The sequence below is a fragment of the Canis lupus genome, chromosome 9 (assembly GCF_011100685.1).
Source record: "Canis lupus familiaris isolate Mischka breed German Shepherd chromosome 9, alternate assembly UU_Cfam_GSD_1.0, whole genome shotgun sequence".
NCBI lineage: Eukaryota > Metazoa > Chordata > Mammalia > Carnivora > Canidae > Canis > Canis lupus.
The window spans coordinates 43,738,565-43,763,473 of record NC_049230.1 but is presented as its reverse complement, the minus strand read 5'-3'; the positions used below and the strand labels follow the sequence as shown (position 1 = coordinate 43,763,473).

At 36.9% G+C, this 24,909-nt stretch overlaps 1 protein-coding gene and 2 non-coding genes across 7 annotated transcripts in view; all 3 read left to right on the top strand.

Annotated features, from left to right (window-relative positions):
* SSH2 (slingshot protein phosphatase 2) overlaps window positions 1–24,909 on the top strand; it is a 238,609-nt gene that overhangs the window by 173,107 nt on the left and 40,593 nt on the right. For all 5 annotated transcript variants that reach the window (XR_005364735.1, XR_005364734.1, XM_038548401.1 and 2 more), the window contains 6 exons: window positions 3,007–3,110; window positions 5,639–5,703; window positions 15,309–15,430; window positions 18,667–18,735; window positions 19,772–19,837; window positions 24,121–24,315. Coding sequence is in view for 3 of the 5 variants with exons in the window: in XM_038548401.1 (XP_038404329.1) it covers window positions 3,007–3,110; window positions 5,639–5,703; window positions 15,309–15,430; window positions 18,667–18,735; window positions 19,772–19,837; window positions 24,121–24,315 (621 nt within the window). In the remaining 2 variants the exon portion in view is untranslated. The remainder of the gene's footprint in view (window positions 1–3,006; window positions 3,111–5,638; window positions 5,704–15,308; window positions 15,431–18,666; window positions 18,736–19,771; window positions 19,838–24,120; window positions 24,316–24,909) is intronic.
* Window positions 9,648–9,724, top strand: LOC119873498. The gene has a single exon (XR_005365088.1). It is a non-coding gene; the product is annotated as a small nucleolar RNA U2-19 (small nucleolar RNA).
* LOC119873497 lies at window positions 10,311–10,381 on the top strand. The gene has a single exon (XR_005365087.1). It is a non-coding gene; the product is annotated as a small nucleolar RNA U2-30 (small nucleolar RNA).

Genomic DNA, 24,909 nt, shown 5'->3' with positions numbered 1-24,909 from the left:
GAACCACCTAACCCTATTGTTGTGAATTTTATTTTTTCACTTCCATACCATTATACTGCTGTCCCATCTGTGATAGCATTTATAGAGCTTTTTGACTTTTGCTCAGTGATGATAAAGGGTTTTTGTAATCAGTCACACTTTTATTTCTGGTCCCCTGTAACCAACAGTATATGCCACTTTCATGATAATAGAGTCATAATCTGTAGAATAGAATAAAGAGGATTGACTGTATCATCCAGAGTGTGTCTGCCATGACTCTCTGGGAGCCTGTATTGCACCTTAGTACGGCAGTCTCCTGACCCAGCTGTATCTGTTGTGCATTTTATTCTCTCAGAAAAGTTCGCTGAGGTTTGTGTAAGTGATTCAAATAGAAAAGATTCTTTTCTCTTATGTTAGTTTGACTCCTGGTCTGTCTTTTACAATCAGGAATTTTTTTAGGTAGCTTTGAAATAAGCAAGGGTCCCTGGCCCTCCCTCAGCCCTCCCCCTGTGAAAGCACTTGCATACATTTTAAAGAACACACTTGGATTTGCTTTAAAGTATGAGCAAGAATAAATGTATCAAACCAGAAGTTCATTCTTAAACTAGTGTTTGCCAAAGAGAAACTGCCTCTGTCTCAGAAAAGGAATGACTGAAGTATGCTTGGTTGTTTTTAAGCTCTCTACAAATACACTTCTTTTGTGGATGTTGAGACCACTTTGCTTACCAGAAACCAAAGTGCCAACAGCTGTAACTTTGTCTGGTGATAGGTAGAATATTGGCCTGTATTTTTTAAGTATTTTCATTTGGTAAAGCAGACAATTGCTGTGTTGGCAGAAGTGTGAATTTCATTTCCTGTCTGTGGTGTACCCCACTCATCCTGTCACTCAAGACATTTTGTTTTAGGCTGTTCCTGTAATGTGAGTAAGACAGAGTGACCCACAGCAGGGTGACATGTGCATACCACGAACGTAACAAGAGACAAGACTTGTGAAACAGACCACAAGAGTGCAATGCTTTATTTAAAGATGAAAACAAAACAAAATAAAGGCAGCCCCTCCCAGCCGGCATGCAGATTTTTAAAGTGGCATCTGGATTTTTACCTTTGTTTTTAGAAGCATGTTCTAATCTATTTGGAAAGTGAGCTCAAAAGTTTATCAGCTTCATGCCATTTAATTTGAAGATAAAATTGAGTCAATGACTAACAACATTATAGAGGTGTTTTCATTTTATTTGCCAATTAACTTAACATCAAACATTTGTATTTATAATCCATTAACCTGCCACTTATATTGAGTTCTGTAACAATTATCTCTCTACATGTGAAATTACAGAATTTCTGTTTTCTTGTCCTAAATTACAATTCCTGCTGCAGTGATAGGACACATCAACTCAGTGGTTGAGTGTCTGTCTTCAGCTCAGGTCGTGATCCCGGGGTCCTGGGATTGGGTCCACTTTGGGCTCCCCAGGGGGAACCTGCTTCTCCCTCTGCCTGTGTCTCTGCCTCTCTATCTATGTCTTTCATGAATAAATAAATAAATAAAATCTTAAAAAAAATAAAACCCAGGATGAATTAATTCATAAATAGCCATTGAGCACCTAATATGTGGTTGGCACTTATTTCCAATGTTGAGGATACATACTGAGCAAAATAAAATCCTTGCTCTTCACTGAGCTTATATTCTATCATAAAGAGATAACCACAATCAAGTATACAAAGTAAATAAATGTAATTTTAGTGAGTAATCTATATCCTGAAGGAAACAGAATAGAACAGCAGGGTAGAGTATGATTGGGATGGGGAAGAGGTGATGATGCTGGGTCTGTGACTTAAATAGTGATGGCCAGGAGAAAAGTGTCCCAAGTAGAAAATAAAAAGTACAACGGCCCTGAGAAGGGGCCTGGAATATAGAAGACACAAAAGAGACCAGTGTAACTACAGCAAACAAAAGGGAAGCTAGCACAAAATCAGAGAAATAATATATTATTGGATGTTACAGGGCCATGAAGTCTAAACTAAAGACTTCAACTTTTACTTGTAAATACAAAGGGAAGCACATTTAATATATATGTGTATTTTATATATATAAAATCCCCTTGGTTGCTCTTTGGTAAGTGGATAACGGTGATGCAGAAGTAGTTGCAGACAGACCAGTTAAAAGACTTTTTGCTGATAGAATGTCTGGGATTAGTTTCACTTTAGGGACAAGTTGAAGAGAGTAAGAATGTAGAAGAAACAAAGATTGGCCTTGAATTAAAGCTGAAATGTGTGAGAACATGGGGGTTTATTATATTATCCTGTTTCTGTTTGTTTGTAATTTTCTATAATAAAAAGCTTAAAAAAAAAAAAAAAACCACCCATGTCAGCGGTCTAAGTGAAAATTATATTACTACTGTCCTGAACAGTACTCTAAGTCCCGTTGTACCTTTTATTTTCTACTTGGGACACTAAGAATTAAATTTATGATGGAGCTTTGGGAATTTTAAAAGCAACTAAAATGTTCTCAGATGTGTCTGCCAGCTTCATTTCTAGAGACACTTCTAAAGCAAAACTGAGAACTTTATACCTTGGTTGCATTTGAATTCAAAAATCCCTCTGCATAAGGGCATCACTCTAAAAAACTGTATTCTTATTGACTCCTCACACAGCTTTGTTTTATTACTTTTGTTTTATTGATAAGGAAATTTAAGCCCCCTAAAATTCATTCAGGTAAGAAGCAGCAGAGCCAGGATTCAAACCCAGGCAGTCTGGCTCCAGAGCCTTTACCATCTTGTTTCCAGAGCCTTTCATTCTTAACTGCTACCATTTAATATATAGAGAATATTGTAAGTTTTGTTTCAGAAAAATTGTCTGGAGTAGATAGGACTATGTAAATAAAAGGATCTCTTTCGATTTTATTTTTACTTCATCCCATGAAATTGGGACTTTGGAAGATGGGCAAGAGAATAACCCCAAAATGGATCTCCATCTCACTCTGATTTTTTCCTCCTTAAATAATCCATTTCCTTTTGACTTTTTTCCTTATAGCATCAGTGAGAGCTTTCTAACTGTCAAAGGTGCTGCGCTTTTTCTACCACGGGGAAATGGCTCATCCACACCAAGAATTAGCCACAGACGCAACAAGCATGCAGGTAAAGTTCCACATACGCCACTCCTTTCTTGGTTTCTTTGCCTTTTGTTTAGTTCAAAACAGCTGACAACCTCAGTCCCATTTCTCCAACGGTCCTGTAGAACTGAAAGAAAACACTGTACTGCACAGTAATCACTTTTCTCCCACTATTTTTCTGGCACTTAGCAAAACTTGTTTTATGTATGTGTGTGTGTATCAATAAATTTGTGTTAGAAACATATATTATGAATATATATGTATATATATATCTCAATCAATTTGTGTTGGAAAAATAATAAGGTACAGAAATACTCTAATTCTTATGTGACTTTTCAATTAAGGTTTCCCAGTAGCAGATACCCAGTTTGCTTATTGGCAGTACTTTTCACTGACAAACCTTAGCTTCCACATACCCAACTCACATAAGAAGCTTTACAGTAGGGATAGGGCTTCTTAACTTTTACCTGAACCTCCAAGAAGCCAGCTGGATCTTTGGGCCAATAGCACTTGGTGTAGGGACTTAGGGCCACTATCTGCCCAGAAATGGCTCTCGTCTACAAGTTCTCCATCTTAAAAATCCTGTCCTCCAGTCATTTTACTGATAGAACAGAAGGAATCTTAATTTTTAAAAAGCCTCAGCTGCTTAGCTCAATTATAACATGTATCTTAAGTCACTCTTCATTGTTTATACCTAACACTTTGTCTCCTTTTTTTTTAGACAGTTTTAGTAAAATACCATTCATATGCCATGTAATTCACTAGTTTACTCATTTAAAGTATACATTCAGTGGTGGGGTTTTTTTAGTATATAAAAAATTATCACTATAATTTTAGAACATTTTATCACCCCTAGAAGAAACCCAGTTACCCATTAGCAGTCATTCGCTATATCCTCCACCCTCCCTGCCAGTCCTACTAAACAACCACTAATCTACTTTCTCGGTATATAGATTTACTCATTCTGAGTGTTCCATAGAAGTTCCATATAAAAGAATTATATAAATGGCCTTTTGAGACAGGCTTTTTTCATTTAGCATAATGTTTTCAGGAGTCATTTACATTATAGTATGTGTCAGTACTCCATTACTTTTTATGACCAAACAATATTCTAGTGTGTAGATATACCACATTTTATTTTTCCATTCACCAGTAAATAGACTTTTGAGTTGTTTCTAATTTTTGACTGTTAATGAATAATGCTACTATGAATCTTTATAAGTTCTTGTGCAGACATATGTTTTCATTTCTCTTGGCTTTATACCTGTGAGCCCATACTGGTTCTTACACGTGAGACTAAGATTGTGTCTCTGGGTTTGAAATGTGGTAGAACAGACCTGGCCAAACATAATGATTCTCCTTTTTAATTTTGAAAGTTGAAAGATTCTGCAGTAATGGAATCAGTGAGAAGCCAGCATTGAAATGGGGGTGGGGATGGGAGGCAAGAAAACTATTCTTTAAGAGAAGGAAACATCAGGGGAAAAGGAGAAGCTTTCAGACTTGCTGACCTTTTAAACAAATACCTGTTCGCTAGTCTACTTCTCTTTCTTCTTGCCCCTCACCGCTTCTTGCACATATTAGTATTTCCTCTCACAGTTACAGTTGAAGTTACCTGGAGGAAGATTTTGTATGTAGATTTTAAGACAAATGTAAGAACAGGTTCCACTGGCATCTATGATCAAGTGGCTATGTCAGTCACTTTAGACTCTTAAAAAAGCTGGACCTGGGTGGCCATGAAATGAAGTTTTTTCTTCTCGGATTGTCATCATTTATAACAGTACTTCATCTAATTATCTCCTACTAGCCAAAGCTTTCTAGTGTAGAATAGGAAGTATAAGGAAATCTATAATACTTTAATACAAAAAAAATTTTCAATTTAGTTTTGTGGAATGTATAGAAACAAATGTGTATTCAAATAATGGTTGGCCATGTTAAAATACCTAACATTAGGTTCAATGGAATATATATTTCTTGGGATCCACAATATTTAATGAATACTCTTACTTTAATATCAGCCACTAATAACGGAAATCATTTTAAACCATTGACATTATTCTAAGGGGAAGCTAAAAATCTTCTTACGTTAAGTTCAACTGAAGATTTACAGAAATTAGAATGGCAAAATAGTTAGCTTTTTGTAAAGCTAGAGGTAATTCTAACCTCATTCATCACACACCCCATTTTCAGGATTCCCTCCTTACCACTTTTAGTGGGCCTGAAAGCACAGCCCTGCAGATCTCACCATTGCTTTCATCAACATCCACAATAGTTTGGAACTGAGATTGGTTTCAAGTGCACCTCCCATTGAACAAACATAAAGCAAATTTTAATATAGTATAGGCTAAAAGTGAATGTATAGAAATACAGTCTACCATCTGTCTTTCCACTTAAAAAAGAAGTTAATAATTAATAAAGACATTTAATTTATGTGTCTAATTGTAGTCCTTCAGTGACCCAGAACTTTCATTTATATAGGTTATTAAGATAGAAGGAATCCTCTCTGTTGATATTACAATGGAGAATAATTATTTTTTGTTTCATAAATTTCACCAGGTGATCTCCAACAGCATCTCCAAGCAATGTTCATATTACTCCGACCAGAAGATAACATCAGGCTGGTAAGTTAGTGTTATCATTATAACTCTTACTCAAAAGACTGTCAAGATGGCAGACATTAAGCAGTCATTTTTAATGTCCCAACAGAGTGCTGGAAACTATGTGGAACAAAAAAGAGTAACATGCCAGCTCTATCAAAGAGCTTAGAATAATAATTAAAAAAAAAAAAAGAGCTTAGAATATAATTGGGGATATGAACTAATGTGAAATGATGTGAAATAAATTGATTATTCAAGGCTGTTGATAAGCACCAGCTTGTGAGTTATTGACCATAACAACAACTAAAGTTCAAAAGAAAGAATACTTTGAGACTTGCCCTAGTTAGAAGGGTTTTATGTGTACAGCTGACCTTGAGCTGGGTCTTAAAAGATGATGAATTTAGATTGGTAGAGAGAAAGAAGACAGTCCTTCTAGATGAGGGCATGACTGAGGCAAATGCATGTAAGGGACAAGGAGAGAGTAAAAGGGCCAGGGATTTGTGCTGGTCTTAGAGTGAGGAGACCTGGGCTCAGGTCTTGGACAAGTTACTTAGCTTGTCTCAGCCTGCTTCCTCTCATCTCCTTTCTACATCTCATAGTCAAGAGGATCAAATGGATATGAAAGTATATTGAGAAGTATAAAATGCTGCCCAAATCTGGGGATTATTGTTACCATAAGGAAGATTAGATACCAGAAAACTAAGGCAGGCAGATAGGGATTTAATGCTTCAAACTAGAGGTCTCAAACTGACAGATCTGTTTTGTTTGGACCTCATTGGTGGTGTTTTTCACTCTGAGCCAGAATTTCAAAATTTTAAAATGGAATTTTACATAAAAAACCATAATTGGAGCTTGACTTCAAAATATAAAATTCTGGCAACACTGGGACCTTATTCTCACATGACAAAACTTGCTAGACCTGGAGGGGCAGACATGGATATGGCCTTGGCTCTTAATTTACCATAATTCCCCTATATCCTATTGTCTCCTAGACTGTAAAGCCAGGTGTCACCATTTGTCATCATTTCTTCACTGTTAGTTTTCTTTTAGAATATTTAATTAAGGGGATCCCTGGGTGGCGCAGCGGTTTGGCGCCTGCCTTTGGCCCAGGGCGCGATCCTGGAGACCCAGGATCGAATCCCACATCGGGCTCCCGGTGCATGGAGCCTGCTTCTCCCTCTGCCTGTGTCTCTGCCTCTCTCTCTCTCTCTCTCTGTGACTATCATAAATAAATAAAAATTAAAAAATATATATATTAGAATATTTAATTAAAATAGGAAAAAAATGAGATGATATGTTTCTTTATGAAAAGTAAAGAGCATTTCTACCCATTTAATATTTCATATTGGCCTACTTCACTCATTTATATTCCCTATCTGACCCTCTAGATAGATTAATACTTGAAGATAATACCTCTGCCTCTTCAGTAAGCAGTAGTGTGAAACATTACAAGGTTTTGAGCAAAGAATTACATGGAATAACTACAGTATTTAAGAGAGTGGCACCTGGCTTGCTCAGTCAGTATAGTATCCAACTCTTGGTCTCTGCTTGTGAGTTTGAGCCCCACGTTGGTTGTAGAGATTACTAAGAGAGAGAGATTCTTCAGAAGTAATACAGAATAGTAGGGAGGAGGAAGCCATCTTAAGTCATGGAGGTCTACTAGGTAGTTATTGTACCACTAATCTAAGCCTGTGGTGATGGGCCCTTCTAGGTTGGGGTGGTAATTTGGAAATTGGGTTTCTGTCAGCATGTTAAATTCAGATGGTTGATCTCTGCTTTTTCAATGGGAAGAAAGAAAATGAGTAGAATATAAGAATGACTCTAAAAAAATTGATGATCAGGTCTCTGAATTCAGTGGTAATTAACTGATTTTTCACTCAATCATTCTGTGTTCAAATTCTGTCATTTTTTTCTCTCAAATGCTGCCTGTATCACCTTCTTAAAATGGCAACAAATTTTTGTTGAGTGAGAAGTTTCCCTTGAAATTTAAAGAATATGAAATAAGAAATCCTTACACAGGGTCACCTGGGTGCCTCAGTGGTTGAGCATCTGCCTTCAGCTGAGGGCAGGATTCTGGGTCTAGGGATCAAGTCCCACATTGGGCTCCCTGCAAGGAGCCTGCTTCTCCCTCTGCCTATGTTTCTCTCTCTCTCTGCCTCTCTCTGTGTGTCTCTCATGAATAAGTGAATAAAAAAAAAAAGAAAACCTTACACAATTATTTTTTATCCTAATCTGAAAAATCACAGCATACATTTATGTAAGTCTTGTCTATATTTTTATATACTTCTATCATAAACACTTCTTTATAAGTGAACAAAGTGAGGTACAGTTCTTATAGGATTAATATTCTAAAGCAGTGATACTCAAACCTTAGAGTATATCAGAATCACCTGCAGAGCTTTGTTGAACTGCCATTTGCTGGACTCCACACACAGCATTTGATCTGGGGAGAGGAAGGCAGTAAAAATTTGCATTTTTAACAAGTCTTCCAGTGATGTTGATGCTGCTTATCCAGGAGTCACATTTTGAGAACATCTCCTCTAAAATCCGTAATGGTCACTTGCACATACTTGATGTCCATTAGATACATGTTTATAGTTTCCAAAACTTTTGTGGTTTGGTAGAGTTTGAGATCTGTCATCACTTTATCTTTTTCTCCTTGATAACCTTCTGGAGTTTAGCTTGCACTTCTAAATGTTAAAATAATTTTAACCACAGGAGAGCATTAAGGAAGCAGTTAGGAAGGCACAGTTGGTAGGATGCCTGGATGGGTCAGTGGTCGAGTGTCTGCCTTTGGTCCAGGACGTGATCCTGGAGTCCTGGGATCGAGTCCCACATTGGGCTTCCTGCATGCAGCCTGCTTCTCCCTCTGCCTATGTCTCTGCCTCTCTCTCTGTGTCTTTCATGAATAAATAAATAAAATCTTAAAAAAAAAAAAAAAAAAAGAAGACAGAGTTGGCAATTAGCTTTTTTCTTGCCTTGCTAAACTATGCAGCTTCAGCTGCTTTACATTTATAAGATATAAATTCAGAAAATGTAACTGATGCTTCTGAATTAATAGCAAGCCATTTTACAGTTGTTTTGAATTGTTACAAACACATAGTCATTATGTTTCAGATTATTGAGTGAGTCATCTTCAAGAAAATGAGTGAATACATTGTATGACTTTGGACAAATTAGCACTTTTCTAACTGAAAGGAGCATTTGTATAGTCAAAGCAAGGCCTTTTGTTTTGAGTTAAATTTGGAATGCTAAAATTCTCATTCTGGGGCTTGTGCATAAGGTTAAAAGTTTGATAGTCAACTGAAAGCCCTGCCTTTATTTTTTTAACAACCCAACAACAGATAGTGGCACCAAATCCCACATTTAGAGTTGAAAATCAGACTAAACCATTTTTTCCTCCAGGGAAGCTCTGCATTTCAAATACAGTATCAAGCAGTAACTTCAGTACTTAGAAAACCATAGCTGGCGAAATGAAGACTGGTTTTTTAGTACTCTTGCACATTATCAAAGACCCATTTAATAAAAAAAATAGACTGGGAAATGAAAAACTTACCTAACATTTGAAGTAATTTTAACTAATGTTCTTAACCAGAACTAAGGTGCTGATAAGGTACAAGGAGATGTTTTTTTGAGTAATTTGCAGTAGAGTTTTAAAAAATAAGGACTTTTGGGGTTTTGTTTTTTATAGTACATTGATATTTTCCCCAAATGAAAATGGGTTTATTTTTTCTAAACATAAAATTTTCAAAACTCATACAATACAGGAAGGTATAAAGAAGAAAGTAAAAATCACTGTATATCCTATACTCTGAGAAAACCATTCTTAGCATCCTTCTGGTCTTTCGTGTGTGTGTGTGTGTGTGTGTGTGTGTGTGTGTGTGTGTGTGTGTGTGTGAGAGAGAGAGAGAGAGAGTGAGAATTGTCAGAGTATATCAGATTCTCTGACCTTTGCTCTTACTAAAGTGGATCAATAATGAAAATAGCCAAATCTGAGTATCAGAAGACATACTAGTCTCCCTGATTGATCTCTGTAGTTCTGAGAAGCCAAAGTATAAAGTAATTTAAAACAGTAAGACTTGGGGTTCCTGATTGACTTGGTTAAGCAGCCAACTTTTGATTTTGGCTCAGGTCATGATCTCAAGGTTGTAGGACTGAGCCCTGCATCAGGCTCCACACTCAGCATGGAGTCTGCTTGTCCTTTTTCCTCTGCTCCTTTCCACTCATCATGCTTACACGCACGCATGCTCTATCTCTCTCTCTCTCACATATACATAAAATCTTTAAAACAATAAGACTTATGTCTGAGGGTGAGGAGGGGTGTTTGTGTGTGTTTAAAAGTTGACATTGTAGGGGTGCCTGGGTGGCTTTGTTGGTTAAGCATCTGCCTTCTGCTCAGGTCATGATCCCAGGGTCCTGGGATTGAGCCTGGCATCTGGCTCCTTGCTCAGCAGGAGCCTGCTTCTCCCTCTCCCTCTGCCTGCCACTCCACTTGCTTGTGCTCTCTCTCTCTGTCAAATAAATAAATAAAACCTTAAAAAAAAAAAAAGGTGACAGTAGATAACAAGACTTGCTCATGGATGAATGAGATTGGGGGAAATGTGTGTGTATATGAAAGGCTAATCAGTTTTGAGCAATGGACAAAAAGGTTTTACTACTGATCTTTATGACTATGAAGGTTTCGACAATTGATTTGAGCTCAGAATTGAACAGAGAAAACAATATGTGTCAGAGCACTTTTTTTTAACAAAAATGAGATAAAAATATAAATGCTGACGTATAACCTGCTTACTTCACACTTTATTTTGGATATCTTTCCATGTCAACAAAACTGTTTTTTTTTAAACAAATCTGTTTTTAATGGCTACACAGAATATAATACATTTTTTTAACTTAAGAATTTCATGGTGATAGGCTAAAAAAAAATGAATCCTAAAACTCCTTCAAGCTCTGTTTCTTTTGAAAACAGTGTTCTTTAGCTTATTAGTGTCACATCTGAAGTCTATTTTAATTTTAGATAATGACTTTGCTTTGTTCTTTGGCTAGAATTTAATATTTACATATTTTTGAAACCTTTCTCTCTGATGAATTGGGTGAGCTGCCTGTCTAGACATTGGGACTTTATAATGTAGCTTCCTTGAGGATAAACATTGCATGCAGTGGCATGATGTAAGACTCTTGGTGAAAAGAAATTAAAGGCAAAGGTGCAGTGTAAGCTTAAGGAATAGTATTTCTTGATGTTACTGAGGACAGAAGTTATTTTATCAGGTTACTGTTTGTGAACTGCTTGTAATCAAATTACAAAATTAGTCACTGAGAGAAGTTTTAACATCCTTTGATAGATGAGCTTTGCAAACAGGTTGACATCTTATCAGAAATAAAGCAGAGGCAGATGACTTCTCAGACTTACCTCAATCCTCAGATTGCTGAATTAAGTTCACCTGACACTTGTAATAGGTTTCCAAATTTAAGCAATAATCGGACTTTCTTGGAATAATTTCATAGTTGCTGTTGTTGCAAATATTTATTTAAAATTCAAAATATTACTTTGACTGGACAATTAGAATAAACTTCAGTGATATCTTTTTTTAGTGAGAACTGGAGTTAATCAAATGCACCTGAGTTGTCTTATTTCAGTTGTCAATTCCATGTAAATTTTGGAGGAATTTAAGGAAACACTGGACTTGCTGCCAATTCTAATGTTAGGGTATTATGTACAAACTGCCATTTTTAATTACATGTCTCTGATTAACTTGATGAATTAGGTTATTAGATTTTGTCAATCTTCTTCCTAACAGGAATATGAAATAAACCTCCAAACCAGTTAGGTATTAGGTTTTTCTTTATGCTGTGGCTCTTAAAATTTTAATTTCTTAACCTTGAATCTTGAAGCCTAAAAGGGAATTTGAAAGTTCAGATCCATCCTCAGCATTGCAATTTTTTCTATAAGAAATTTCATCTCAACCAATTTTTTCTATAAGAAATTTCATCTCACCTCAACACATATATAGGTGTTGAATTAACGTCATGGCTTTTGACCCCCTGATTAAAGCTCTACTTCCTTTTAGTAAGAATTAATTGGGTGCCTAGCTGGCTCAGTTGGTAGAGCATGCAACTCTTCATCTCAGGGTTGTAAATTCAAGCCCTACCTTGGATGTAAAGAGTACTTAAAAATAAAATCTTTAGAAAAAAAGAACAATTACATTGTTACTCTCTAGAGGTCTGTGATCAAATCCCAAGGCCTCAAAATGCCTTTCTTCCGTGTAAGAAGCTTGGCATTGAAAAAATCTGAGTTGCACCTATTACTCAATTCTAAATCAATGTAAAATGACTAGGGTCTTCCCCATTAGGTTTGGGACCTGATGTTATGATTATATTAATTAGCAAGGGAAGGCCTAACATTTGAAATGCTCTTGATATTATGAGTAAATAAACACACCTCATTTTTTAAAAAGAAATAACTAATATTTGCCCTGAATATCCAAAACAAACAAACAAACAAACGTTTGCTTACCTGCTAATTTAGCCTGATAACTTATACGATGGGTGATATTTGTGGAGGTTGTTTCTTTTTTCTTTTTATCAGTTTCCACTTAGCCAGTCAGTTGCCACTGGTTGGTGTAGAAGCTGTGGATAAATTATCAGGAGCACAGTTCAGTTGTTCCCATTCCATTTGTGTTTGATCCTTGCCAGAAATTCTTAGAGCCTTGACAGAGGATAAAAGAGCCTCTAACATATTCAGGAAACTGAACTAAAGTTAGCTCAGAGCTTGCTGAGGCAAGCCCAAGTTTAGATATATAATAATATCTGAGATCTGTTTATAAAAGATTCTAGTTTACCTACAACTGGGTTTCTGAATAGTTTAATATTTTATGATGTGTTCCTAGAATCAGAGAGTCTGTGCTGCCTTTCAGGCCTCCTTATGTGTATTTACTAGTATCCATAGCTGTATGTGTATAATGCTTGTTTAACCCAGCCCACTAGGGTTAGACCTTCATCTATTTAAATATTAGTTCTTAGCTTCTCACAAATGAATTTGGTTTCTTTGTTACTTTATGAGACATAAAGTTAGCAATACAGCTCTCTACCTTGTGTACTTAGAATCAGAATGGTAGGCATTACCTTCTTGTTGCATCAGCACCTATTAGAAACAAGCTTTAATTTTTTTTTTTTTTTTTTTAAGAAACAAGCTTTAATGTGGCAAATTCTGCCTTTGGTGCTTCCCTACTTTTTTCTAGGAGTATCAGAACAGAAACGAAGAAATAGCCACTGGAGTCGCACCTCTGCCTTGCTAAATGGCTCACTTAAGCCATGTGACTGGGTCTCTTTTTTTCTTTGCCTGGCTACTTTTTTTTTTTTCTGGCTACTTTTGAATTAGTGACAGAATTGAGGGAAAGGAGAAGCACTGAAAGAATCCTGAATAGAAATTTCTGCCCCATTTCTGAGAGATGTCTTATGCCAGTTGATGAGATTGAAACTCTGTGTCTCTTCTGAAATAAGGAGTGGGGGGTATTTTATACAGAGTAAACTGCCTCTAGTACACAAGTTTCCTGGCTATTTATTAACACATTAAAAGAAGAGTGACCCAGAATGTATGCTCTGTGAAGGCAAGGACCATCTGGTTGCCTTCAGCGGGGAGTCTGCTTTTCCCTCTCCCTCAGCCCCTTCACCCCCCGCTCATACTCTCTGTCATTCTTTCTATAAAATAAATAAAATAAAATAAAATAAAATAAAATAACTATTGAGATATAATTGACATTCAAAAAGTTGTACATATTTAATATATACAGCTGGATGAGTTTGGAGATAAGTATACATCCATGAAACCATCACCACAATCTATGCCATAAACATGTCCATCATTTCCCAAAGTTGCCTCCAATTCTATTAATAATAGTTACTATTATAAGGACACTTAATATAAGATCTCTTTTAACAAAATTTTTAATAGATGTTTTTGGGGAGCACTTTTAGGAAAATTGAGCAGAAGGTACAGAGATTTCCCATATATCCTCTAGCCCCACACATGCATAGTCTCCCTCATTATCATCATCCCCCCCCAACCAGAGTTGTACATTTATTAACAATTGATGGACCTACATTGACACATCATTATTACTCAAAGTCCGTAGTTTACATTAGGGTTCAGTCTTGGTGTTGTACATTCTGTGAGTTTTGACAACTGTATAATGACATGGACCTATCACTTTGGGTATTAAACAGAGTAGTTTCACTGCTCTGAAAACTGTTCCCCTACACACCATGGCAACTACTGATCTTTTTACTGACTTCATAGTTTTGCCTTTTCAGAATGTCATATAGTTGGAATCATACAATATATAGCCTCTTGGGGTGCTTGGGTGGCTCAGTTGGTTAAGTGTCTGCCTTCGGCTCAGGTCATGATCTCAGGGTCCCTGCTCAGCAGGGAGTTGTTTCTCCCTCCCCCTCCCTCTCTCCCACTTGTGCTCCCGCGCTCTCTCATTCTCTCTCAAATTTAAAAAAAAATATATATTCTTAATTTGTAGCCTCTTTTTTTTTTAAGATTTTATTTATTTATTCATGAGAATAAAGAGAAAAAGAGAGGCAGAGACACAGGCAGAGAGAATAGTAGTCTCCATGCAGGGAACCCGATATGGGACTCGATCCCTGGACTCCAGGATCACGCTCTGGACTGAAAGCAGGCACTCAACCACTGAGCTACCAGGGCTTCCCTGTAGCCTCTTTAGATTGGCTCCTGTCACATAGTAATATAAGTAAGTAATATAAACAGTAAATATAAGTAATAATTTAAGATTCCACATGTCTTTTCATGGCTTTTTAGCTCATTTCTTTTTAGTGCTGAATAATGTTCCATTGTCTGGATGTATTTAATTTATCCGTTCACCTACTGAAGGACATCTTGGTTGCTACCCATTGTTGGAATATATTAAAGTACAACCTTAAAATGGCACCATGTTATTTTACTCCAGGTACTTAAGAAAAAGGTGTAACTACAGTGTCATTGTAACACTAACAGTAAATCCTTAATATCATTAAGACACTGTCCATATTCAAATGTTCAGAAGGCCCTTTTAAAATACTATAAACAATCAATAAATAAAAATTTTTTGACAAAAAGTAATATAAGCCTCTGAAAAAGCAATTTCTTTATCACTGAAACTAAAGAAGGAAATCTTGTAGTGTATAATCTGTAAGATTTCAATAGAGTGCACTCCTCTTATATTAATAGCTTGCTTTGTATTATAATTGTTTGTAGGACTTGTATCTATGAGTCCAATGCTCACATTCATATACCTCACATTTCCCTCCTCAGTCTTTAGAACATGCCCTGGTAGTTCTTATTATAAATTACGCTAGTAGCCAGTATTTATTGAGCTTTTACTATATGCCAGGCACTGTGCTTTATATTCACTATTTCATATGATTCTTATAATCCAATAGGATAGGTATTATTTTATCTCCCTCCAATTAATTTAGTAACTTACTGAAGGTTTCATAGTTAATACATGAGCTGGAATTTGAATTTAAGTCTTCCTGAGCATGCTTTAAGATGCTGAGTAAAAAAGGTTGAATGATCTAAAACTGACCTTCTAAATTTCCTAATATATCTGTTGTCTGTTAACTTCCAGGCTGTAAGACTAGAGAGTACTTACCAGAATAGAACACGCTATATGGTAGTGGTTTCAACTAATGGTAGACAAGACACTGAAGAAAGCATCGTCCTAGGAATGGATTTCTCTTCTAATGACAGGTATGGTACCAAAAAAGGAAGGATGAGAAAACTCCTTTTTAAATAAAAATTCCAGTTGCCTTTTGGGTTACTACAAAAACATCTTATGCCATTCTACTCTTAAAGTTCAATGCCTAAAACTACGGAGTACAAAAGTATCTTAGCCATACGGTCTTGAGAGATGAAAATGATTAGCGAATGTCTTTGGTTATGTTCCTAATTTATCACTCTTCCTTACCTTCCTCTCATCCTTAGGTGGTAATGAATATAAAGCAAATGATTTAAACTTATTATCTCCAGGAATAAAAAGCTGCATTTTCTTTGTCATTAACTTTATTTTAGAATCACTTTGCTGATTCTAGAGCATGTACCCTTTGTGATAGTGTACCAATAGGTCTTGGGTTCAAAGAGGCCCCTACTTTAATCTCTTATATTTATTCATGGCCTTACACCTTGCTTTTACCAAATGTTTATGCTTCCTTTTTCCTTCTGAGTTAAAAGGACAGAGTTGATTCTTTAAACTCAGAACAGAACCTTTTATAATCATGCACCTTTGGCTTTAGCAGTACTTTGCATCCTGTAATTAAAGGTATCATACCGCACTCGGAACCTGGCTCTTTTGTGCCCCCTAAAGTTTATTGCTTTCCTTTTTTATTTTCCTACTTCTTCTGGAGAAACCTTAGGAAGACTGTGGAATGTGGCTAAGCAGATCTTTGCTCTCTAGATAATAAGCCTCAGGAAATCCTGCCAGATGTCTCAAAGCATTGACTTCCTGGTTTAGAACTAGAATGGAACTGTGGAGTAGCTAGCAGCATGACCCAGGCCTGGGAGAATTTAGCCACAAAGAAGAGGCTGGGAGTGATTCTAATTGTTCTGCTGTTGGGAAGAAAAGAATCACATTGTCATTAGAAGATTTTCCAAACAAGTGTTTACCTAAGCTTGTATAGTCAACCTGAAAATTATTTGTGGTTTCACAAGGATCACAAGGCCAGAGTTGTTACCTCGTATAACTCTTACAGCCTTTAATTTTATCTTCTGAAATTGCACAGGCTTGTAAACCACACTTAGGTTTTCTCTGCATAGATTTAACCTCTGATGTTAGCTAAGCAACAGACCTTTTGGTAAGCACTTCTCCTTTAAGAGCACCTACCTTGCTACATTCATTAGTATTATAAGACCTCTGATTTGGATTTTTCTCTCTCCATCTGTGCTATCCGTACAATAGTTGCTAACCACATGGTGACTATTTAAAGAAGTTAAACAAAATTTAAATTTCAGTTCCTCAATCACAGCTAGCCACATTTCAAGTACTCTAGTGATATGTGACTAGTGGCTACAGTATTGGACAGTATATACATAGAACACTTCCATCATTGCAGAAAGTTCAGGTGGACAGTGCTACTCTGTATCTTATTTCCTTTGGTTCTTCCTGACTCCTCCTTTGGAAACCCAATAAAACAAGCACTGGGACTGCATGGAAACTTCACTTCAGCCTTGCCCTAGAAATGTAAGGCAATAACTTCAGATTCTCCTGATCCAGTGTCTTAAGAAATCAGATGTGTGGGCAGCCCGGGTGGCTCAGCGGTTTGGTGCCTGCCTTTGGCCCAGGGTGCAATCCGGGAATCCCGGGATCGAGTCCTGCGTCGGGCTCCCAGCATGGAGCCTGCTTCTCCCTCTGCCTGTGTCTCTGCCTCTCTCTCTCTCTCTCTCTCTCTCTCTCTGTCATAAATAAATAAATAAATCTTTAAAAATATATTTATGATAAAGTAGGTTTTGTTACCTGCATTTTAAGATGAAGTAATTAAAGGACGCCTAGGTGGCTCAGTGGTTGAGCATCTGCCTTTGGCTTTGGCTCCAGTAGTGATCCTGGGGTCCTGGGATTGAGTTCTACTTCAGGCTCTCTATAGGGAGCCTGCTTCTCCCTCAGCTGGTGTCTCTGTGTCTCTCATGAATAAATACATATAATCTTTTAAAAAAAAAAAGATGAAATTAAGATGGAGAGACAGTGAATAGCTTGTCAGAAGGGACTGAAATACTGAAGATCAAATCCAGATATTTTGACAAGATGTAACTGCCCAGTAAGTGGTAGTTATTATTATGTTTGGTGCTGTTATATACACTTTTCAATGTGTTACCTAATGTAATCTTCAAAAACAGCCCAATCAAGAAGGTATATATTTATTCAGTTTTATAGATGAGGAAACTGGAGCACAAAGCAATTAAATAATTTGCCTAAAATTATGCAGTAGTGCTAGAACTCAGGGTCCAGAGCCCATCTGATTTTAGAGCCTGTGCTCTTAATCATACTTTGCTGTTCTGCCTCCCGTGTGTAAGGTTCCTTCTACTATACCATACTGCTTTTCTAGCTACACTGGCAGGAAGAGGGTGTCAGAGCCTTTGGGAGACTGGATGGAAGAGGGAAATGGTTTATAGTAGCCTTAAGAAGAGAAAGTGGCAGAGATCGGGGATAGATTACAGTTGTCCAGAGGAATGGTGTGTTAGAGACACAATTGGGAGTCCCTGGCATCCTATTCCAACCTGTTCCATTAGCTTAAAGCTAGTTTCCTCCCTGGGTTAATGAGTGATTTAAATAGGATTTTAATTTACTGTATTGGGGCTACCCTTTTGTTGCTTGCAGACAATTCTATTCACTCTGCATTTCAGCAGTGCTAGGCTAGTTCAGTGCACTGCCACCAAGTACTGTTTTACTTAAGTTGTATTGAGTGTATTTTGTCTAACTTGATCACAAACCATTAACAATTACTTTTTAAAGTATTTTAATTCCCTTTCCCTTTTAGAGTATTGAATGTGTTCTAATGTTCAATAACTACATAAACCTCAGGATTAAATTTGGACAAATTATGTATTCAGAGGTCTTCAGCAACCAGAAATAGTTCTTAGCATTAGAAATAATTTTTAGAGTTGAATTGGAGTCTGTGACCTTGAGGTGAAGCCTACCAATCACAAGTTAGCAGCAATCACCTGGATTTTTTTAGACAGTGTCCATTTTTGAAATAGCAATACAAGGAGCTCAGTCAGTAAGTTTTCTTTGTTAAATCCATAAGGACTTGACTACTTGTTTGATACAGCTCCAGAGTACATGCATTACATTAAAAGTAATATGATAGAAATTCCTCCACTCTAACACGACAGAATTTAGAGTTTAGGGGTTTTATCCTTTGTGTTGAAAGAGTAAAGAACTGCTTCCTAGAGTAACAGGAATTAACCTATACACTATTTCTTGTCTTGTCTTGCAGTAGTACTTGTACCATGGGCTTAGTCCTGCCCCTCTGGAGTGATACCCTAATTCATTTGGATGGTGATGGGTAAGAGCTTTCCCTTTTTATTCACCTATAGAAAGCCAAGGGGTGAGGTTCCATCTTCATGCCCATTCATTAAGCTGATTGGGAGGCCCAGTGTGCCCAAGTGAACTGTCATGTCAGCAACTCAGTGAGTCCTTTTAAACTCCTGTTTTGGGGATCCCTGGGTGGCTCAGCGGTTTAGCGCCTGCCTTTGGCCTAGGGCGCGATCCTGGAGTCCCGGGATCGAGTCCCATGTCGGGCTCCCGGCATGGAGCCTGCTTCTCCCTCCTCCTGTGTCTCTGCCTCTCTCTCTCTCTCTCTCTCTCTCTCTCTCTCTCTCTCTCTCTCTCTCTGTGTTTATCATGAATAAATAAATTTTTAAATCTTAAAAAAAAAAAAAAACTCCTGTTTTGTAAAGTGGAGTAAAAATACAACTTGCCAGGGCCTCTTACTTCTGTTCTTCTAGGCTGACTACAGTAAGAATCCAAACAAAGAAAAACTAGTTTGTTGGCTCGCTCTTCAATCTGAACATGTGGGACTGTTGCAATGCTCTCCCAGAGGATGATATGTTCTGTTTCAAATAACCTCTTGCTGCCTCTGCCAGCTGTCAGCCTACAGTATAACCCCATTCCTGTGCCAATTCCTTCCAGTGACCCTCCACCCCCACCTCCTGGTGTTTTTAGAATGTGTCCCCAAGAGACCAAGATGTTTGCTCCAGTTTATAAAACCAGGGTCAGGTTTGCTAAGAACCCACAAGGCTTCCAAATAGAAATATATAGCAGAACAGTTTGTAGCTACAGCTGGGAAATTATATGTAATTCCCCAATTCCAGTGTGGGAGTCCATTCATTTTGCTTGGTAGATAAAATCAGACAATTTGTTGAAGCTTTTCAGTCAAGTCCTGTACTCTAGTTAACTTCTACATGAAGTGCCTGATGATTTCTTCCATTGAGCCAGCAGTTGCTAGCCTGGGAAATGACCTTGAAAATTCACAACTGAAATAAGCTACTCTCATTTGTGGATTTTTATCTCATTCTTTTTTTTTTTTTTTCTTCCCTTAGTGGGTTCAGTGTATCAACGGATAACAGAGTGCATATATTCAAACCTGTATCTGTACAGGCAATGTGGTAAGAGGACTTTTAATGTCTCTATAAAGGTTTTTGGGGTTTTTTTCTGTGAAAGTTTTTAAATATATTATTGGGGCAATATTTTGTAAGTAGTAATATTTGAAATAGTACAGTTCTCTATGAAAATGCTGTATGATCTGTGTGTGGTTTTTTGTTTGATCTGTTTGTGTGTCCCTCATAGTTAAAGATGACCTAGGAGCTCAGTTTTCAAATTATCATAGTGGAAGTCCTTAAGCACTGGTGAACAAGTAAAATTCACAGGTGTTCTTAGACTCTGGAAGATACTTATTGGGTCAGATTGCTGGTTGGAACAGTTTTATCGGGACACATTGATTAAGTTAGTGGCAGTCTAGAGCCATATCTAGAACATCATACTACTACAGTGCATTAGTGTTTAATTTCTTAAAGTAATCAGGGATACTATTAATAGATAAGTTTCCATTAAAATTTCTGATGACTGTAAGACTGCAAAATGCAAATAAAGCCGAAACATTATAAATGTTAATAACCATCAACTGGTGTACTGACACTTCTGGGCTACTTAACTATATATATCAGAATTACGCTTTATATGGGTTATATCTATCTAATCACCACACCAACTCCCCAAAATAATAATAGTAGTTCTTATTATTGGTGAGAAAGCTGAAGTTTTGTAGAGGTTACATAACTGGCCTGAGAGTATTTTTTCCATGTAGGCAGAGTAGACTCTTACTCTCTTATTCTAGATTATCTAGAAAAATGATCTGATGACTAGGGAATAGTATGACTCTAAGATTCAGAGTCTATCCCTGAGTTAGGGATTTGATTTTCAGTTTCTCATTCAGTTACCTTATTCTGTAGTAGAAGTCCTCATGAGGAGCAGAATGGATAGAACAAAAACCAAACAGGAAATAAAGGAGCCTGAAAAGATTCCAAGGAGCTCATTTGCCCCTGAATAACAGGACTGATAGGCTTGAGGTGGATGCAGTCATAAAGCAGAGACAACTGAACTTCAGAATCTTATCATTTCATGCAGTAATTGAGGTGCAAGAGAGTTACAGGTCATGTGTTTAAAACAGATTTTTGAATTTTAGGGCATATTTCACATAATTTTCTCATGGAAAGCTTACTTTCTTTGACTAAGGCTCCTTTACACGCAACTGACATACCTATTCCTAGGTACCAAGTAAAGCCAAACAGCTGACATCCCATAAATGACAGTATTTTCAGTTATATTTTGAGAAGGAGTACAAAGCAGTCTTAATTCTTTAGACAATGAAAGAAGATTCAAGTAATAACCTAGTTCAATCTTTGATGTTCTAAAGCAAACTGATTAGTCCTACTTCTGTTGGCTTATTGCTGAATAAACTTTTTGTTGTGCCATCTGGAGAATAGTGAACTGAAAGTCACAGGGGAAAAAAAGGTGATCTATGGATCAAAGTGGCATTTTGACCAGGTGTTTCCTTCACAGGAGGTAGTTTAATGTAGTTTCCTGGGAAGCTCCTGTATGCAACAGAAATATCTGAAATGGCCAAGCCTTGAGTATATTTTAGTTTCTTTTTTTTTTTTTTAAGGTTTTATTTATTTATTCATGAGAGACAGAGAGAGAGAGAGACAGAGACAGAGACATAGGCAGAGGGAGAAGCAGGCTCCATGCAGGGGTATGGGGCTCGATCCCAGGACTCCAGGATCACACCCTGGGCCAAAGGCAGGTGCTCAACTGCTGAGCCACCCAGGCGTCCCTAAGCCTTGAGTGTATTTTAGGATTCTTGCCTCAGACACATGTGGCATATGCTTTTGAAGCATAAGTTTTCCCAATGAAGATAATATGCATCAAATATTGTGCTCAGCTGACCCTTACCTGTAAATCTATGTAGTGAAACTGAAATTCACAGAGAATTATCTGAGAATTAGAAAAACTTCTCTGAGAATTTGGCTTACTTTGAGTAATACAAAGCATTCTAAAAGATTCTGCAACTTTATTTTTTAAGGAAAACTCTTTCCCAGATAAAAATGGACTGAAATGGGGCAGCCCAGGTGGCTCAGCGGTTTAGGGACGCCTTCAACCCAGGGCCTGATCCTGGAGTCCCGGGATCGAGTCCCATGTCAGGCTCCCTGCATGGAGCCTGCTTCTCCCTCTGCCTGTGTCTCTGCCTCTCTCTCTCTCTCCTCTCTGTGTCTCTCATGAATTAATAAATAAAATCTTTAAAATTAAGAAAATAATGGACTGAAATTTTTTTCCTTATTAGGTTGATAACTAATTTATTTTTTAATTTACATTATTTGGGATCGACAAGGACTTGAACAAGTAAATTGTCATTTACTATTGGTGGGAGAATAAACTACAACAACCTTTCTTGAGAATGAATCTTTCTTGCCAACATGCCTTACCATTTGCCTGCCCTTTTGACCTAGTAATTCTGCTTCTAAAAATTTATCCTTTTTTAAAAATAAAAATAAAATAAAATAAAATAAAAATGTATCCTAAGGTAATAATTGTGGATATGTGTAAAAATTTTAACTATAAGAATGTTTGTCAGTGTTGTAATAATAGCAAAATGTGGAAAACAATTTAAATGTCTGAAAAATATGAATTAAATTATGGTGCATTGATGTTATTAAATATAATACAGCCATTAAAATAATTTCATTGAAGAATATTGACATATATGCTGGTAAGAAGGTTTAAAGTAAAATCAAGTTTAAAATGTAATAAATGAATGAATGAATGAAGAAAGAAAGAAAGAGAAAGAAAGAAAGGAAAGAAAGAAAAGAGAAAGAAAGAAAGAAGAAAAGAAAGAAGAAAGAAAGAAAAAGAAAGAAGGAAGGAAGTAAAGAAAGAGAAAGAAAGAAAGAAAGAAAGAAAGAAAGAAAGAAAGAAAGAAAGAAAGAGAAAGAAAGAGAAAAGAAAAAAGAAAAGAAAAGAAAAGAAAAGAAAAGAAAAGAAGAAAGAAATATAGAGGGATACCTGAGTAGCGCAGTCAGTTGGACGTCTGACTCTTGATTTCAGCTCAAGTCATGATCTCAGCGTCATGAGATGAAGTCCTGCATCAGGCTCTATACTCGGCAGGGAATCTACTTGAGATTCTCCCTCTCCTTCTGCCACTCTCCCTGTTCTGTCTTTCTTTAAAATAAATAAATCTTCTAAAAAAATAAAATAAAATGTATATAGAATGTGGTCATATCTTTATTATTGATGGATGCCTTGACAAAAAGACTGAAGAAATCTATACTAGAACTTTAACAGTGGTTATTTCTCAGTAGTTAACTACAGGATATTTTTGCCTTTACTTAAGGTCCCTAAATTTTCTAGAGTTAGCATGGATCACTTTTGCTATGGGGGGTGGAAATTAAGTGGCATTTTTAAAAGAAAGATGTCAATGGATTGCCTATAGAATTCTCTCATACTGTCCTCTTCCCGTAAGAGAAAGACATTAGCTTATAGCTAATGAGACATTTTGTTTAATCCAGCTATGAACTAGGCATTCTTATAGGCATGTGAGATGTGTCAGTAAACAAAATGTAGAAAGATCTTTGCTCTTATGTAATTAATTTCCTACCATTTAAGGCTTCAGCTTTTCTCAAATATATAACTAGAAAGGTTCTTTTCAAATAAAAAAATAAAAGTTTTTTTTTAAAGGTACTTTTCAGGTTTGTTTACCCTCTTGGGTTCCTGAGTTCATAGTCAGAGATTTAATTAGTATAACCAGAGCTATTCTTAGAAAGTAGCTCAAGTGTATGAATAAATGGTTTGAAGAGACTGAGAGACTAAAGCAACAAGAATGATAAATGTTATTAGATGAGTACTTCCTGGGCATCAAAGGACATGTCTTCAAGGCTTAGAGACATCTATCTATATGGTCTTTGTGGACCCTCTAAGAATCATAGGGAATTTATGCTGTAAGATGATTCTGTGCCAAGGGAAACAAATCTTATGTAGTAAATGGTTGAGATCTTTAGTTCTATAGTGATACAACATATAGAATCCAACTACAAGATCATGAGCTCTGTAGGTACCTAGACCTATTTTTCACTGGTGGGTTGTCCTGGTTGTTCTGCTCCTCTCTACTCCTAACCTTATTAATGCATTATATATTTCAGCAAAAAGTGTCTAGCAGATAGCTATAAATCGATAATATGGTATAATCAAAATCAGAGAATCTTAAATTCCAGGGAATAGATTCTCCAGAGGCCAAATTCTATAGGGTTTAAAAATTGAAAGAGTTTTGGGTACTTGTGGATTATTGGCTTTCTGGTATCCCCATGGTTCTGCAGTGCTCATTTTCCAGCGTATCTTTCAGGTCTGCATTACAGAGTTTACACAAGGCTTGTGAAGTGGCCAGAATGCATAATTACTATCCAGGCAGCCTGTTTCTCACCTGGGTGAGTTATTACGAGAGCCACATCAACTCAGATCAATCGTCAGTCAATGAATGGAATGCTATGCAGGATGTGCAGTCCCACCGGCCTGACTCTCCAGCTCTCTTCACAGACATGTAAGTCAGCTTACTCAGGATCACTGAAGTGTCTCTGTTGTATTCTAGGGGGTCAAAAGCAACATGTTCTTCCCTAATCTCTCCTCTTCGAGAATTAATCTTAGCCAATGATACTAGTCAATGTCTATACTACACATTGGCCACACAAAGAATCCTATTCTTTCTGTTGTCTGCAAACACAGGAGTTTAACTCCTGGGCACAATGAAATCTCCATAGTAAAGAGCTGCAATTCCATAAAATCCCATTCAGATTCCACTAATTTGAAATTTGAGTTTAAAGAGAGTGAGGCTGAAGTCTGCCTTGGCATCATCTGTGAAAGAAGGATTTAATAAGCAAATTAATGGTACACAGAAGCTTTGTTTGTTTTAAGATTCCGTATAAGTAATCTCTATACCCAATGTAGGGTTCAAACTTAGAACCCCTAGATCAGGGGTCACATGCTCTACTGACTGAGCCAGCCAGGAGCCCAACATAGAGAAGCTTTTAAAGAGATGTTTCTAATACTTAAGAAAACAAGAAGTTTCCAGTCAATTTAAAAGACTGCCTAGGTTGTTATTGCTCATTTTAAACTGATTTCTGGTCACATATTTTTA